The 18,267-nt window shown below is 46.7% G+C and overlaps 1 protein-coding gene across 3 annotated transcripts in view; it reads right to left on the bottom strand.

Annotated features, from left to right (window-relative positions):
- The window catches only part of LOC124268514 (sodium-coupled monocarboxylate transporter 1-like), a 52,212-nt gene that overhangs the window by 28,649 nt on the left and 5,296 nt on the right, over positions 1-18,267 (bottom strand). For 2 of the 3 annotated variants that reach the window (XM_046703499.1, XM_046703496.1), the window contains exons 3-4: positions 3,535-3,586; positions 617-684 (exon numbers count right to left, since the gene is read on the bottom strand). The exons of the other annotated variant lie outside the window; for it this stretch is intronic. In XM_046703499.1, the coding sequence (XP_046559455.1) occupies positions 617-684; positions 3,535-3,586 (120 nt within the window). The remainder of the gene's footprint in view (positions 1-616; positions 685-3,534; positions 3,587-18,267) is intronic. 3 annotated transcript variants of the gene reach the window in all.

Below are 18,267 nucleotides of genomic sequence, written 5' to 3'. Positions count from 1 at the left end.
TTTTCTGCCGGGTGAACAGAGGCAATTTTGAACAAACTCACTTGCTTAAGGTGAGACCACATGTATCAAACATGCTTCGTTGTTGGGCAGGACTGAAGTCCTAGAAACTCTCAGGAGTCAAGCTGCCAAACATGGTCACCCATCCAAGGACTGTCCGACCTCGACATTGCTTAACTTCAACTGATTCGTGACCTGAGCTTTGTACATAGCGGCTGAGGTTGTTACAACCGGAAACCAGTTTATCGGTTATCCCGAGATTTGTCAACCACTGGCATTCCCGAGTTGACTGTCAACCATTGTGCTAAAAGGCCGTAGCAAAGCTGTTAAATTGTGTTTTGGATAAATATCTGGTGACATTTGAAAATCAGACGCGTTCATCACAAAGTTTCCGATAATGCAATTTCCTATTTTGACTTACACCACCTGTGGCGGCGTGTTTCGTGTAATAATTGCCTTGGCTTTGCATGCGTTTGTGGCGGTTACTTTTTGATAAACACATGTGATACAACTTGACTCGAACTTTATCTCTGATTCCGTTACAGAGATGTCTTTGATTATAGAAATGATTCTGCAAATCTATTTAACAGAGCATATTGACAGAGCATATTTAACACACCAGCGAGGTATAGAACGTTGACACGAGGCCAACAGTGACGATGCTGGCCCATGTTGGAAATCCAGTCACTGAAAAGAGAAAATACTTCAGAAGTTTAAAATAGCATGAATTATATGCTGTCAAATTGTAGTTTATAAACAGTTATCATCTTTAAGTTTACTGTTGTACAAAACAACCTTAGCACTGAGACTGACTTAAGTCTATGTAAAGGTATGGGAGTTACTGTCACCATAGCGCTAAGACTGCCTTAAGTCTATGATAAGGTATGGGAGTTACTGTCACCTTAGCACTGAGACTACCTGAAGCCTATGTTAAGGTATGGGAGTTACTGTCACCTTAGCGCTAAGCCTACCTTAAGTCTATGTTAAGGTATGGGAGTTACTGTCACCTTAGCGCTAAGACTACCTGAAGTTTATGTTAAGGTATGGGAGTTACTGTCACCTTAGCACTGAGACTTCCTGAAGCCTATGTTAAGGTATGGGAGTTACTGTCACCTTAGCACTGAGACTTCCTGAAGCCTATGTTAAGGTAGGGGAGTTACTGTCACCTTAGCGCTAAGACTACCTTAAGTCTATGTTAAGGTATGGGAGTTACTGTCACCTTAGCGCTAAGACTACCTTAAGTCTATATTAAGGTATGGGAGTTACTGTCACCTTAGCGCTAAGACTACCTTAAGTCTATGTTAAGGTATGGGAGTTACTGTCACCTTAGCGCTAAGACTTCCTTAAGTCTATGTTAAGGTATGGGAGTTACTGTCACCTTAGCGCTAAGATTTCCTTAGGTCTATGTTAAGGTATGGGAGTTACTGTCACCTTAGCGCTAAGACTTCCTTAAGTCTATATTAAGGTATGGGAGTTACTGTCACCTTAGCGCTAAGACTACCTTAAGTCTATGTTAAGGTATGGGAGTTACTGTCACCTTAGCGCTTAGACTTCCTTAAGTCTATGTTAAGGTATGGGAGTTACTGTCACCTTAGCGCTAAGATTTCCTTAGGTCTATGTTAAGGTATGGGAGTTACTGTCACCTTAGCGCTAAGACTTCCTTAAGTCTATGTTAAGGTATGGGAGTTACTGTCACCTTAGCGCTAAGACTACCTTAAGTCTATGTTAAGGTATGGGAGTTACTGTCACCATAGCACTGAGACTACCTTAAGCCTATGTTAAGGTATGGGAGTTACTGTCACCTTAGCGCTAAGACTACCTTAAGTCTATGTTAAGGTATGGGAGTTATTGTCACCTTAGCGCTAAGACTACCTTAAGTCTATGTTAAGGTATGGGAGTTACTGTAACCTTAGCACTAAGACTACCTTAAGTCTATGTTGAGGTATGGGAGTTACGGTCACCTTAGCACTAAGACTACCTTAAGTCTATGTTGAGGTATGGGAGTTACTGTCACCTTAGCACTCAGACTACCTTAAGTTTATGTTAAGGTATGGGGGTTACTGTCACCTTAGGGCTAAGACTACCTAAGTCTTTGCAAAGGTATGGGAGTTACTGTCACCTTAGCGCTAAGACTGACCTAAGTCTATGTTAAGGTGTGGGAGTTACTGTCACCTTAGCGCTAAGACTACCTTAAGTCAATGTTAAGGTATGGGAGTTACTGTCACCTTAGCGATAAGGATCGTGTGCACAACGGCACCCTGATTGGTTGCACGGATGCCACTGTGGTTCACACGGTGGTCAAATAGGGACGAAAGTATGATCGAATAAATGAGAATTGAACCTGGTTCATTTCAACACTTTAATTTTTGGTATGATGTTAAAACAGGGTGAGTGTGGATGTCACTGCTTCTGGGAATGGCTGTTATCATATAATGATTGACCTAGTGATTGAGAATGGAAGACGTCTCAAACTTGACCGCAAAGATCGTCTCTGCCCATTCTGTGTTAGACCTACTATTGATTCTGAACTACACTTCTGTCTTGAATGTCCATTTTATCACGACCTGCGATCAGATCTCTTGCAAGGATTGTGTTATGTCTTTCCATCTTGCAACAAACCTATCTCATTTTCAACATAAAAAACACCCCAATCTTGCTAAATATATTTTTTTAGCTCAGAAGAAACGAACAAATGTTTTCCATCATGTTGATGCTATTAATAACCATGACACCTGCATATGTGAATGGCGTGGCGCTTCGTCAACGTAATGTAGCAATAATTTACATGTATAATTGGCCGGTGGCCCCTTTATCGGAATAAAGTCTCTCCCTATGACAGCGGAATATTATGATGGTTATGAGATGTTCATGTAACAGAATGAACAACGTACATGGCGTACATCACGAGTCGCGGACTAGCGTGATTTCATTTACATTTCTATTGTTTAACGCCGTGCTCAGCTGAATGGCGACGATCTGTAAATAATCCATGCTGGACCAGACAATTCAGTGGGTGAATTAGTTCAGATTAGGCAAGGGGCGGTGGGGGAGCCTAGTGGTTAAGCGTTCGCTCGTCACGCTGAGAACCCGGGTTCGATTCCCCACATGGGTACAATGTGTGAAACCTATTCCCGGTGTCCCAGCGGCGATATTGCTGGAATATTGCTAAAAGCTGTGTAAAACTAAACTCACTCATTCACTCACTCAGTTTAGGCAAACAAATTGTAAGGGCGTTCCTTTTCAACATTAGATTTAATTCAATGATTCATATCACAAACCACTCATACCATACGCATACACGCATGTGCCATGCTGTGAAAATATACAGTTAACACAAATATTTCGATTGAAAAACAAAATGAGTGTGAAATGATGTAATATTACCTTTCAGTCTTCAAAGAATTTTCAGCCCCCGATGCTAAGTATTCTATACGCTATCGTCTAATGTCTTACAACGCGGATCAGGACCTACGGGGCATCCAACATGTAATGTGATAGTGAAGCTTCTAGACTTAATCAGAAGAAACATATTCATACCTGCTTCTAACGCTGTGGACGGGGCGAAGGAGGCGATGCCCATGTACAGTACCTGTAATGAAGATTAGCGCGTTTGTGTAGACAACACAAGTTGGAGGACAGCGATATCATATTTATGACAACCGATCTCTTTACTCTACTGAAAACACAGTGACCCTGTGACCCCTATTTACACAAACAGATTGGAAACACGCCACGAGCGCATGCACTGCATGACAGGTGGGTCAGACAGTGGTGTATTCAGTAACAGAGCTGAGAGTGCATGCATTGACATGACAGGTGACATAGACAGTGGTGTATTCAGTAACAGAGCTGAGAGTGCATGCATTGACATGGTAGGTGGGTCAGACAGTGGTGTATTCAGTAACAGAGCTGACAGGGCATGCACTGACACGACAGGTGACACAGACAGTGGTGTATTCAGTAACAGAGCTGAGAGTGCATGCATTGACATGACAGGTGACACAGACAGTGGTGTATTCAGTAACAGAGCTGGGAGTGCATGCATTGACATGGTAGGTGGGTCAGACAGTGGTGTATTCAGTAACAGAGCTGACAGGGCATGCACTGACACGACAGGTGACACAGACCGTGGTGTATTCAGTAACAGAGCTGAGAGTGCATGCATTGACATGGTAGGTGGGTCAGACAGTGGTGTATTCAGTAACAGAGCTGAGAGGGCATGCACTGACACGACAGGTGACACAGACCATGGTGTATTCAGTAACAGAGCAGAGAGTGCATGCATTGACATGGTAGGTGACACAGACAGTGGTGCATTCAGTAACAGAGTTGAGAGTGCATGCATTGACATGGTAGGTCACACAGACAGTGGTGTATTCAGTAACAGAGTTTAGAGTGCATGCACTGACATGGTAGGTGACACAGACAGTGGTGTATTCAGTAACAGAGCTGAGAGTGCAGGCATTGACATGGTAGGTTCCACAGACAGTAGTGTATTCAGTAACGGAGCTGAGAGTGCATGCACTGACATGGTAAGTCACACAGACAGTAGTGTATTCAGTAACAGAGCTGAGAGTGCATGTGCTGACATGATAGGTGACACAGACTGTAGTGTATTCAGCAACAGAGCTGAGAGTGCATGCATTGAAATGGTAGGTGACACAGACAGTAGTGTATTCAGTAACAGAGCTGAGTGCATGCACTGACATGGTAGGTGACACAGACAGTGGTGTATTCAGTAACAGCGCTGAGAGTGCATGCACTGACATGGTAGGTGACACAGACAGTGGTGTATTCAGTAACAGAGATGAGAGTGCATGCACTGACATGGTAGGTGACACAGGCAGTGGTGTATTCAGTAACAGAGCTGATAGTGCATGCACTGACATGGTAGGTGACACAGACAGTGGTGTATTCAGTAACAGAGATGAGAGTGCATGCACTGACATGGTAGGTGACACAGACAGTGGTGTATTCAGTAACAGAGCTGAGTGCATGCACTGACATGGTAGGTGACACAGACAGTGGTGTATTCAGTAACAGAGCATGAGACATGATAGTGCATGTACTGACACGGTAGGTGACACAGACAGTGGTGTATTCAGTAACAGAGATGAGAGTGCATGCACTGACATGGTAGGTGACACAGACAGTGGTGTATTCAGTAACAGAGCTGAGAGTGCATGTACTGACATGGTAGGTGACACAGACAGTGGTGTATTCAGTAACAGAGCTGATAGTGCATGCACTGACATGGTAGGTGACACAGACAGTGGTGTATTCAGTAACAGAGCTGAGAGTGCACAGTACCGTAACTGACATGATAGGTGACACAAACAATGGTGTATTCAGTAACAGAGCTGAGAGTGCATGCACTGACATGGTAGGTGACACAGACAGTGGTGTATTCAGTAACAGAGATGAGAGTGCATGCACTGACATGGTAGGTGACACAGACAGTGGTGTATTCAGTAACAGAGCTGAGAGTGCATGCACTGACATGGTACGTGACACAGACCGTGGTGTATTCAGCAACAGAGCTGAGAGTGCATGCATTGAAATGGTAGGTGACACAGACAGTAATGTATTCAGTAACAGAGCTGAGAGTGCATGCACTGACATGGTAAGTGACACAGACAGTGGTGTATTCAGTAACAGAGCAGAGAGTGCATGCATTGACATGATAGGTGACACAGACAATGGTGTATTCAGTAACAGAGCTGAAAGTGCATGCACTGACATCGTAGGTGACACAGACAGTAGTGTATTCAGTAACAGAGCTGAGAGTGCATGCATTGACATGGTAGGTGACACAGTCAGTGGTGTATTCAGTAACAGAGTTGAGAGTGCATGCACTGACATGATAGGTGACACAGACAGTGGTGTATTCAGTAACAGAGCTGAGAGTGCATGCATTGAAATGGTAGCTGACACAGACAGTAGTGTATTCAGTAACAGAGCTGAGAGTGCATGCACTGACATGGTAAGTTACACAGACAGTAGTGTATCAGTAACAGAGATGAAAGTGCATGCACTGACATGGTAGGTGACACAGACAGTGGTGTATTCAGTAACAGAGCTGAGTGCATGCACTGACATGATAGGTGACACAGACAGTGGTGTATTCAGTAACAGAGATGAGAGTGCATGTACTCACATGGTAGGTGACACAGACAGTGGTGTATTCAGTAACAGAGCTGAGAGTGCATGCATTGACATGGTAGCTGACACAGACAGTAGTGTATTCAGCAACAGAGCTGAGAGTGCATGCAATGACATGGTAGGTGACACAGACAGTGGTGTATTCAGTAACGGAGTTGAGAGTGCATGCATTGACATGGTAGGTGACACAGACAGTGGTGTATTCAGTAACAGAGTTGAGAGTGCATGCATTGACATGGTAGGTGACACAGCCAGTTATGTATTCAGTAACAGAGTTGAGAGTGCATGCACTGACATGGTAGGTGACACAGACAGTGGTGTATTCATTAACGGAGCTGAGAGTGCATGCACTGACATGGTAGGTGACACAGACAGTGGTGTATTCAGTAACAGAGCAGAGATTGCATGCACTGACAAGGTAAGTTGACACAGACAGTGGTGTATTCAGCAACAGAGCTGAGAGTGCATGCATTGAAATGGTAGGTGACACAGACAGTGGTGTATTCAGTAACAGAGCTGAGAGTGCATGCACTGACGATACACAGAGTTACAACAGACAGTATGTGTATTCAGTAACAGAGCTGAGACAACAGAGCCAGACATGCGCACTGACATGGACCAGTAGGTGACACAGACAACGGTGGTGATATTCAGTAACATAGCTGATAGAACATGCACTGACATGGTAGGTGACACAGACAGTGGTGTAGTTAGTAACAGAGCTGAGAGTGCATGCACTGATGACATGGTAGGTGACACAAAACAATGGTGTATTCAGTAACAGGAGATGAGAGTGCATGCACTGACATGAGTAATTGACACAGACAGTAGTGTAGTCAGTAACAGAGGCTGAGAGCATGCACGCACTGACATGGTAGGTGAAGGCACAGACAGTGGTGTATTCATTAACATGGCTGACCGGCGACATGCACTGACATGGTAGGTGACACAGACAGTGGTGTATTCAGTAACAGAGCTGATAAGACATGCACTGACATGGTGCAATGGACACAGACAGTGGTACATTCAGTAACAGAGCTGACAGGCATGACATGGTAGGTTCACGTGCAGTAGTATTCAGGAGCTGAGAGTGCATGCACTGACATGGTAGTCACACGAACAGAAGTGCATGCACACAGACAGAGCTGAAAATGCGTAATGAGCTGACAGTGATTAGCAGGCTGACAGTGCATGACTGGCTGGTAGGTGACACAGACAGTGAATTGTATTCAGCAACAGGAAGGCTGAGAGGGCATGCACTGACATGAGTAGGTGACACAGACAGTAGTGTATTCAGTAACAGGGCATGAGTGCATGCACTGACACAGGTAGTGGATTACAGACAGTAGATGTATTCGGTAGACAGAGAGTGCTGAGTGCATGCACTGACATGGTAGGTGACACAGACGGTAGTGTATTCGGTAACAGAGCAGAGATAAATGAGGACAAGACAGGTGCACAGACATGGTGTATTCGGTGACAGGCTGAGGTGCATGCATTGAAATGGTGTATTGACACAACAGAGCGTTGTATTCAGGACAACACACTGACATGCTGAGCTGGAAGTGACACAGACAGTAGGTGTATTCAGTAACAGAGCTGAGAGGGCATGCACTGACATGGTAGGTGACTTACACGAACAGTGGGTGTATTCAATGTAACAGAGCTGAGAGTGCATGCATTGACATGGTAGGTGACACAGACAGTAGTGTAGTCAGTAACAGAGCTGATAGTGCATGTACTGACATGGTAGGTGACACAGACAGTGGTGTATTCAGTAACAGATGAGAGGAGATGCACGGACACTCATGTGGGTGACACAGACAGTGGTGTATTCAGTAACAGAGATGAGGCATGCACCTGACATGGTAGGTGACACAGACAGTGGTGTATTCAGTAACAGAGCTGATAGAACATGTACTGACACATGGTAGGTGACACAGACAGTGGTGTATTTAGTAACAGAGCTGATAGTGCATACTGACATATATTAGGTGACACCAACAATGGTGTATTCAGTAACAGAGATGAGAGTGCATGCACTGACATGAGCTAAGTGACACAGACAGTAGTAATATTCAGTAACAGAGCTGGTGCATGCACTGACATGGTAGGTGACACAGACGGTGAGTAATATTCGGTAACAGAGCTGAGAGAGTGCATGCACTGACATGGTAGGTGACACAGACAGTGGTGTATTCAGTAACGGAGCTGAGAGCGTACGCACTGACATGGTAGGTGACACAGTGACGTGGTGTATTCAGCAAACAGAGCTGAATAGAACATGTACTGACATGGTAGGTGACACGAAGACAGTGGTGTATTTAGTAACAGAACGAGAGTGCATGCACTGACATGAGTAGAGTGACACACAGACAGTGGTGTATTCAGTAACAGAGATGAGAGTGCATGCACTGACAGAAGAGTAGAAATTGACACAGACAGAAGTGGTGAAGTCAGTAACAGACAGAGTGGGCGACATGTTAGGTGACAGTAGACAGTGACGAATTCAGTAACAGAGCTGACAGGGCATGCGTGACATGGTATGTGACACAGACAGTGGTGTAATTCGGTAACAGAGCTAGAAGTGCATGCACACTGACATGGTGAAATTGACACAGACAGTGGTGTATTCAACTAACATAGCTGAAGGGTATGTACTGATGACATGACAGGTGACACAGACAGTGGTGTATTTAGTAACAGGCTGAGAGTGCATGCACTGACATGGTAGGTGACACAGGCAGTGGTGTATTCAGTAACAGAGCTGAGAGTGCATGCACATGACATGGTGACTTACAGACAGTAGTGTATTCAGTAACAGAGCTGAGAGTGGCATGCACTGACATGGTAGGTGACACAGACAGTAGTGTATTCAGTAACAGAGCTGAGAGTGCATGCATTGACATGGTAGGTGACACAGACAGTGGTGTATTCAGTAACAGGCTGAGAGTGCATGCACTGACATGGTAGGTGACACAGACAGTGGTGTATTCAGTAACAGAGCTGAGAGTGCATGCACTGACATGGTAGCTGACACAGACAGTAGTGTATTCAGTAACAGAGCTGAGTGCATGCACTGACATGGTAGGTTACACAGACAGTAGTGTATCAGTAACAGAGCTGAAAGTGCATGCATGACATGGTAGGTGACACGAACGGTGGTGTATTCAGTAACAGAGCTGAGTGCATGCACTGACATGATAGGTGACACAGACGTGTGTCCGGTATTCAGTAACAGAGATGAGAGTGCATGCACTCACATGGTAGGTGACACAGACAGTGGTGTATTCAGTAACAGAGCTGAGAGGCATGCATTGACATGGTAAGTGACACAGACAGTGAGTGTATTCGGTAACAGAGCTGAAGGTGCATACAATGACATGGTAGGTGACACGAACAGTGGTGTATTCAGTAACAAGAGCTGAGAGCATGCACCGACATGAGTAGGTGACACAGACAGTGGTGTATTCAGTAACAAGAGCTGAGAGCGCATGCACTGACATGGTAGGTGACACAGACAGTGGTGTATTCAGTAACAGAGCTGAGTGCATGCACTGACATGGTACGTGACAATAGACAGTGGTGTATTCAGCAACAGAGCTGAGAGTGCATGCACTGACATGGTAGGTGACACAGACAGTGGTGTATTCAGTAACAGAGCTGAGAGTGCATGCACTGACATGGTGAAAGTGACACAGACCGTGGTGTATTCAGCAACAGAGCTGAGAGTGCATGCATTGAAATGGTAGGTGACACAGACAGTGGTGTATTCAGTAACAGAGCTGAAAGTGCATGCACTGACATCGTAGGTGTCACAGACAGTAGTGTATTCAGTAACAGAGATGAGAGTGCATGCACTGACATGGTAGGTGACACAGACAGTGCTATTCAGCAACAGAGTTGAGGTGCGTGCATTGACATGACAGGTGACACAGACAGTAGTGTATTCAGTAACAGAGCTGAGAGGGCATGCTGACATGACGGGTGACACAGGCAGTGGTGTATTCAGTAACAGAGCTGAGAGTGCATGCACTGACATGGTAGGTGACACAGACAGTGGTGTATTCAGTAACAGAGCTGAGAGTGCATGCATTGACATGGTAGGTGACACAGACAGTGGTGTATTCAGTAACAGAGCTGAGAGTGCATGCACTGACATGGTAGGTGACACAGACAGTGGTGTATTCAGTAACAGAGCTGAGAGTGCATGCATTGAAATGGTGACACAGACCGTGGTGTATTCAGCAACACAGAGTGCATGCATTGAAATGACGTGACACAGACAGTAGTGTATTCAGTAACAGAGATGAGAGTGCATGCACTGACATGGTAAGTGACACAGACAGTAGTGTAGTCAGTAACAGAGCTGACAGTGCATGCGCGTGACATGGTAGGTGACCCACAGACAGTGGTGTAGGAATGACACAGACAACAGAGTGCATGCTGCTGACAAGGTAGAAGTGACGCACCGAACAGTGGTGTATTCAGAGCCAAGGACAGACAACAGGGCTGAGGACACAGAATGGACATGACATTGCCCAACAGGCACACAAGGACACAGACAGTGGATCCAGCATGGACACAGACAAAAACAGTGGACCAAGTATTCAGACAGGACCGACACACAAACAGCACGACCCGACACAGACACAGACAACCGACACACAACACAGGCATGGAGACACTGACATGATCCAGAATCAGGACCGACACACACAGATCCAACGACACAGACACAGACAACAGAAGGACCACACAACAGAGGACCACACAGACACAGACAACAGACAGACCACAGACACACGGTGGTGTATTCAGTAACAGAGCTGAGAGGGCATGCACTGACATGGTAGGTGACACAGACAGTGGTGTATTCCCACAAGTAACAGAGCTGAGAGTGCATGCACTGACATGGTAGGTGACACAGACGGTGACACAGACAGTAACAGGCTGACAGTGTGCATTCACATGGTAGCTGACAGAGCAGTGATTCAGCAACGGAGCTGATGCACTGACATGGTAGGTGACACAGACAGTGGTGTGATTCAGTAACAGAGCTGAGGGTGCATGCAGACTGACATGGTAGGTGACACAGACAGTGGTGTATTCAGTAACAGAGTTGAGAGTGCATGCACTGACATGGTAGGTGACACAGACAGTGGTGTATTCAGTGGACAGAGCTGATGAGTGCATGCACTGACATGGTAGGTGACACAGACAGTGGTGTATTCAGTAACAGAGCTGATAGTGCATGCACTGAAAGCATGGTAGGTGACACAGACAATGGTGTATTCAGTAACAGAGATGAGTGCATGCACTGACAATGGTAAGTGACACACGACAGTAGTGGTGTATTCAGTAACAGAGCTGAGAGTGCATGCATTGAAATGGTAGGTGACACAGACAGTGCGTGTATTCAGTAACAGAGCTGAGAGGCATGCACTGACATGGTAGGTAAAGTGACACAGACAGTGGTGTATTCAGTAACAGAGCTGAGAGTGCATGCACTGACATGGTAGGTGACACAGACAGTGGTGTATTCAGCAACAGAGCTGAGAGTGCATGCACTGAAATGGTAGGTGACACAGACAGTGGTGTATTCAGTAACTGAGCTGAGAGTGCATGCACTGACATGGTATTTACACAGACAGTGGTGTATTCAGTAACAGAGCTGAGAGTGCATGCACTGACATGGTAGGTGACACAGACAGTGGTGTATTCAGTAACAGAGCAGAGAGTGCATGCACTGACATGGTAGGTGACACAGACAGTGGTGTATTCAGTAACAGAGCTGATAGAACATGCATTGACATGGTAGGTGACACAGACAGTGGTATCCAGTAACAGAGCTGAGTGCATGTGACATGGTAGGTGACACAGACAATGGTATCCAGTAACAGAGATGAGAGCATGCACAGGTGACACAGGACAGTATCCAGCAGACACTGAAATGGTGACACAGACAGAATCAGTAACAGAGCTGAGAGGACTGCACTGACACAGGAGACACAGACAGTGCACAACTGACAGGAGTGCATGACCGACATGTAGGTGACGACCAGATCCAGTGACACAGACACGACCAGGACAACAGACAGGACCGACAGACACAGACCCCAGATGAGGCATAACCCGGACATGGTGACACAGCACACAGAGGACACAGACACAGACAGTGGCCCCAGAGAACCAGACAGGACACAGCCAGGACAACAGAGGACACTGACACACAGAGCTGAGAGGCACAGACACAGACAGCCCCAGCAACAGGGACAGAGACACAGACAGTGGCCCCAACAGACATGGACTGACACAGACATGGAGAGGACCGGACACAGACAGACAGAACAGAGCACTGACAGACACAGACAGTGAGCCCACACAGAGTGCATGACCGAGACACAGTGGCCCCAGCAACAGACACAAGGACACTGACATGGCCACAGACACCGACACACAGACAACAACCGACACACAGACAGACACAACACAGGAGGGACAGACAGTGGCCCAGAGCTGGAGACACAGACACAGACAGGAACAGAGCTGAGGCATGGACCGACACAGACACAGACAGTGGAACGACCGACAAGGACACAGACAGTGACCGACACAGACACAGACACACAGAGACCGACACACAGACAGCACAGGAACGGACACAGACACAGACAGAGCTGAGGACAGTGACACAGACCGACATGGTGGCATGCATGACACAGACAACATGGAGGCACACTGACATGACACAGACACAGCCCAACAGAGGCACAGACCACACAGGACACAGACAGACAGGCATGACACTGACATGACAACAGACACACACTGACACAGACAGACCGGTGTATTCAATGACACAGACAGAGCTGGACCAGTAACACATGGACACTGACACAGGCCCAGGACCGACACACAAGACAGAGGACCGGCATGCACACAGAGTACACAGACAACTGAGAGTGCATGACACACTGACCCGGACACACCGACACACACAGTAGGTGACACAGACAATGACAGTGTATTCGAGCTGAGTGACACGACATGGTGACACAGGACACAGTGCAGTGCAACTGAGAGGACACAGAGTGGACATGGTGACAGACAGACAGTGAGCCCGAGCACAGTAACAGAACAGAGCCGGACATGGTGACACAGACACTGACAGAGGCAGACCGACTGACACAGGACACAGACAGTGGCCCCAACAGAGGCACACAGACACACAGACAGTGGTGAGCACACACATGACAGAGGCACCGACACAGACACAGACAGCACAGCAACAGTGGTGTATTCACACGGTGACACAGAGGCTGAGAGTGATGCATTGAACGGGTATGGTGACACAGACCAGTGGTGTACAGAGGTATGACAGGCTGACAGTGGATGCAGACTGACATGGTAGTGACACAGACATGGAGTGTAGACAGTAACAGATGGCTGAACAGGGCATGGACACAGACAGTGGTGAATTGACACAGACAATGGTGTATTCAGTAACAGAGAATAGAGTGCATGCATTGACATGGTAGGTGACACAGACAGTGGTGTATTCAGTAACAGAGCTGAGAGTGCATGCATTGACATGGTATTGACACAGACAGTGGTGTATTCAGTAACAGAGCTGAGTGCATGCACACTGACATGGTAGAGATGACACAGACAGTGGTGTATTCAGTAACAGAGCTGGAGAGTGCATGCACTGACATGGTAGGTGACACAGACAGTAGTGTATTCAGTAACAGAGCTGAGAGTGCATGCACTGACATGGTAAGTGACACAGACAGTGGTGTATTCAGTAACAGAGCTGAGGTGCATGCACTGACATGGTAGGTGACACAGACAGGTGGTGTATTCGGTAACAGAGCTGAGTGCATGCACTGGAAATGGTAGGTGGCACAGACAGTGGTGTATTCAGTAACAGAGCTGAGAGTGCATGCATTGAAATGGTAGGTGACACAGACAGTGGTGTGATTCAGTAGCATAGCTGAGTGCATGCATTGTTGACATGGTAGGTGACACAGACAGTGGTGTATTCAGTAACAGGAGCTGAGAGTGCATGCACTGACATGGTAGGTGACACAGAACAGTGGTGTATTCAGTAACAGAGCTGAGAGTGCATGCACTGAGACATGGTAGGTGACACAGGCAGTGGTGTATTCAGTAGGCAGAGCTGAGAGTGCATGCATGTGACATGGTAGGTGACAGACAGACAGTGGTGTATTCAGTAACAGGAGCTGACACGGTATGGTGACGATGTGGACTGGATAGTGCATGGTGGTAGTGAGGTGCATGACTGGACATGGTGGTGTACGACGAATTCAGTAACAGAGCTGAATGAGGGCATGCACTGACATGGTAGGTGACACAGACAGTGGTGTATTCAGTAACAGAGCTGAGAGTGCATGCACTGACATGGTAGGTGACACAGACAGTGGTGTATTCAGTAACAGAGCTGAGGAGTGCATGCACTGACATGGTAGGTGACACAGACAGTGGTGTATTCAGTAACAGAGCTGAGAGGGCATGCACTGACATGGTAGGTGACACACAGACAGTAGTGTATTCAGTAACAGAGCTGAGAGTGCATGCACTGACATGGTAGGTGACACAGACAGTGGTGTATCCAGCAACAGAGCTGAGAGCGCATGCATTGACATGGTAGGTGACACAGATACAGTAGTGTATTCAGTAACAGAGCTGAGAGTGCATGCACTGACATGGTAGGTGACACAGACAGTGGTGTATTCAGTAACAGAGCTGAGAGTGCATGCACTGACATGGTAGGTGACACAGACAGTGGTGTATTCAGTAACAGAGCTGAGAGTGCATGCACTGACATGGTAGGTGACACAGACAGTGGTGTATTCAGTAACAGAGCTGAGAGTGCATGCACTGACATGGTAGGTGACACAGACAGTAGTGTATTCAGTAACAGAGCTGAGAGTGCATGCACTGACATGGTAGAATTGACACAGACAGTGGTGTATTCAGTAACAGAGCTGAGAGTGCATGCACTGACATGGTAGGTGACACAGACAGTAGTGGTGTATTCAGTAACAGAGCTGACACAGACAGTGGTGTATGTAACAGAGCTGAGAGTGCATGTACTGACATGGTAGGTGACACAGACAGTGGTGTATTCAGTAACATAGCTGAGAGTGCATGTACTGACATGGTAGGTGACACAGACAGTGGTGTATTCAGTAACAGAGCTGAGAGTGCATGCACTGACATGGTAGGTGACACAGACAATGGTGTATTCAGTAACAGAGCTGAGAGTGCATGCATTGAAATGGTAAGTGACACAGACAGTGGTGTATTCAGTAACAGAGCTGAGAGTGCATGCACTGACATGGTACGTGACACAGACAGTAGTGTATTCAGTAACAGAGCTGAGAGTGCATGCACTGACATGGTAGAGTGACACAGACAGTAGTGTAGTCAGTAACAGAGCTGAGAGTGCATGCACTGACATGGTAGGTGTACACAGACAGAGGGCATGTGGTGTATTCAGCAACAGAGCTGAGAGGCATGTACTGACATGGTAGGTGACACAGACAGTGGTGTATTCAGTAACAGAGCTGAGGTAGTGCATGAGGTGCACTGACATGGTAGGTGACACAGACAGTGGTGTATTCAGTAACAGAGCTGAGAGTGCATGCATTGAAGTGTATCCACAGAGACAGGTGACACAGACAGTGTGCATCACTGAGTAACACAGACTGAGGTGCGTGTACTGACATGGTGGTGACACAGACACAGTGACACAGACAGTGTATTCAGCAACAGAGCTGAGAGTGCATGCACTGACATGGTAGGTGACACAGACAGTAGGTGTATTCAGTAACAGAGCTGAGAGTGCATGCACTGACATGGTAGGTGACACAGACAGTGGTGTATTCAGTAACATGAGCTGAGAGTGCATGCACTGACATGGTAGGTGACACAGACAGTGGTGTATTCAGTAACAGAGCTGAGTAACATAGTGCATGCACTGACATGGTAGGTGACACAGACAGTGGTGTATTCAGTAACAGAGCTGAGAGTGCATGCACTGACATGGTAGGTGACACAGACAGTGGTGTATTCAGTAACAGAGCTGAGAGTGCATGCACTGACATGGTAGGTGACACAGACAGTGGTGTATTCAGTAACAGAGCTGAGAGTGCATGCACTGACATGGTAGGTGACACAGACAGTGGTGTATTCAGTAACAGAGCTGAGTGCATGCACTGACATGGTAGGTGACACAGACAGGTGGTGTATTCAGTAACGGAGCTGAGCTGAGAGGTGCATGTACTGACATGGAAGGTGACACAGACAGTTGTGTATTCAGTAACAGAGCTGAGAGGGCATGTACTGACATGGTAGGTGACACAGACACAGTGGTGTATTCAGTAACAGAGCTGAGAGTGCATGCATTGACATGGTAGGTGACACAACATAATAGTGTATTCAGTAACAGAGCTGAGAGTGCATGCACTGACATGGTAGGTGACACAGACATTGGTGCATTCAGTAACAGAGCTGAGAGTGCATGCACTGACATGGTAGGTGACACAGACAGTGGTGTATTCAGTAACAGAGCTGAGAGTGCATGCACTGACATGGTAGGTGACACAGACAGTGGTGTATTCAGTAACAGAGCTGAGAGTGCATGCACTGACATGGTAGGTGACACAGACAGTGGTGCATTGAGTAACAGAGCTGAGAGTGCATGCACTGACATGGTAGGTGACACAGACAGTGGTGCATATTCAGTAACAGAGCTGAGAGTGCATGCACTGACATGGTAGGTGACACAGACAGTGGTGTATTCAGTAACAGAGCTGAGACATGCATGTACTGACATGGTAGGTGACACAGACAGTGGTGTATTCAGTAACAGAGCTGAGAGTGCATGCACTGACATGGTAGGTGACACAGACAGGTGGTGTATTCAGTAACAGAGCTGAGAGTGCATGCACTGACATGGTAGGTGACACAGACAGTGGTGTATTCAGTAACAGAGCTGAGAGTGCATGCACTGACATGGTAGGTGACACAGACAGTGGTGTATTCAGTAACAGAGCTGAGAGTGCATGCATTGACATGGTAGGTGACACAGACAGTGGTGTATTCAGTAACAGAGCTGAGAGTGCATGACATGACAGGTGACGGACAGACCGTGGTGTATTCAATAACAGAGCAGAGGGTGAAAGTGCATGCATGGTGACATGACCGTTGACACAGACAGTGGTGCATTCAGTAACAGAGCTGAGAGTGCATGCATTGACATGGTAGGTGACACAGACAGTGGTGTATTCAGTAACAGAGCTGAGAGTGCATGGATTGACATTGTAGGTGACACAGACAGTGGTGTATTCAGTAACGGAGTTGAGAGTGCATGCATTGACATGGTATGTGACACAGACAGTGATGTATTCAGTAACAGAGTTGAGAGTGCATGCATTGACATGGTAGGTGACACAGACAGTGGTGTATTCAGTAACAGAGTTGAGAGTGCATGCATTGACATGGTAGGTCACACAGACAGTGGTGTATTCAGTAACATAGCTGATAGAACATGTACTGACATGGTAGGTGACACAGACAGTGGTGTATTTAGTAACAGAGCTGATAGTGCATGCACTGACATGGTAGGTGACACAGACAATGGTGTATTCAGTAACAGAGATGAGAGTGCATGCACTGACATGGTAAGTGACACAGACCGTGGTGTATTCAGCAACAGAGCTGAGAGTGCATGCATTGAAATGGTACGTGACACAGACAGTAGTGTATTCAGTAACGGAGCTGAGAGTGCATGCACTGACATGGTAAGTTACACAGACAGTAGTGTATCAGTAACAGAGCTGAGAGTGCATGCACTGACATGGTAGGTGACACAGACAGTGGTGTATTCAGCAACAGAGCTGAGAGGGCATGTACTGACATGGTAAGTGACACAGACAATGGTGTATTCAGTAACAGAGCTGAGAGTGCATGCACTGACATGGTAGGTGACACAGACAGTGGTGTATTCAGTAACAGAGCTGAGTGCATGCACTGACATGGTAGGTGACACAGACAGTGGTGTATTCAGTAACATAGCTG

Source organism: Haliotis rubra, unplaced genomic scaffold, assembly GCF_003918875.1.
Source record: "Haliotis rubra isolate DU_JTF1 unplaced genomic scaffold, ASM391887v1 Scf1388, whole genome shotgun sequence".
Taxonomy (NCBI): domain Eukaryota; kingdom Metazoa; phylum Mollusca; class Gastropoda; order Lepetellida; family Haliotidae; genus Haliotis; species Haliotis rubra.
Note: the sequence above shows the minus strand (reverse complement) of the source record. Positions and strands in the feature narration are given on the sequence as shown.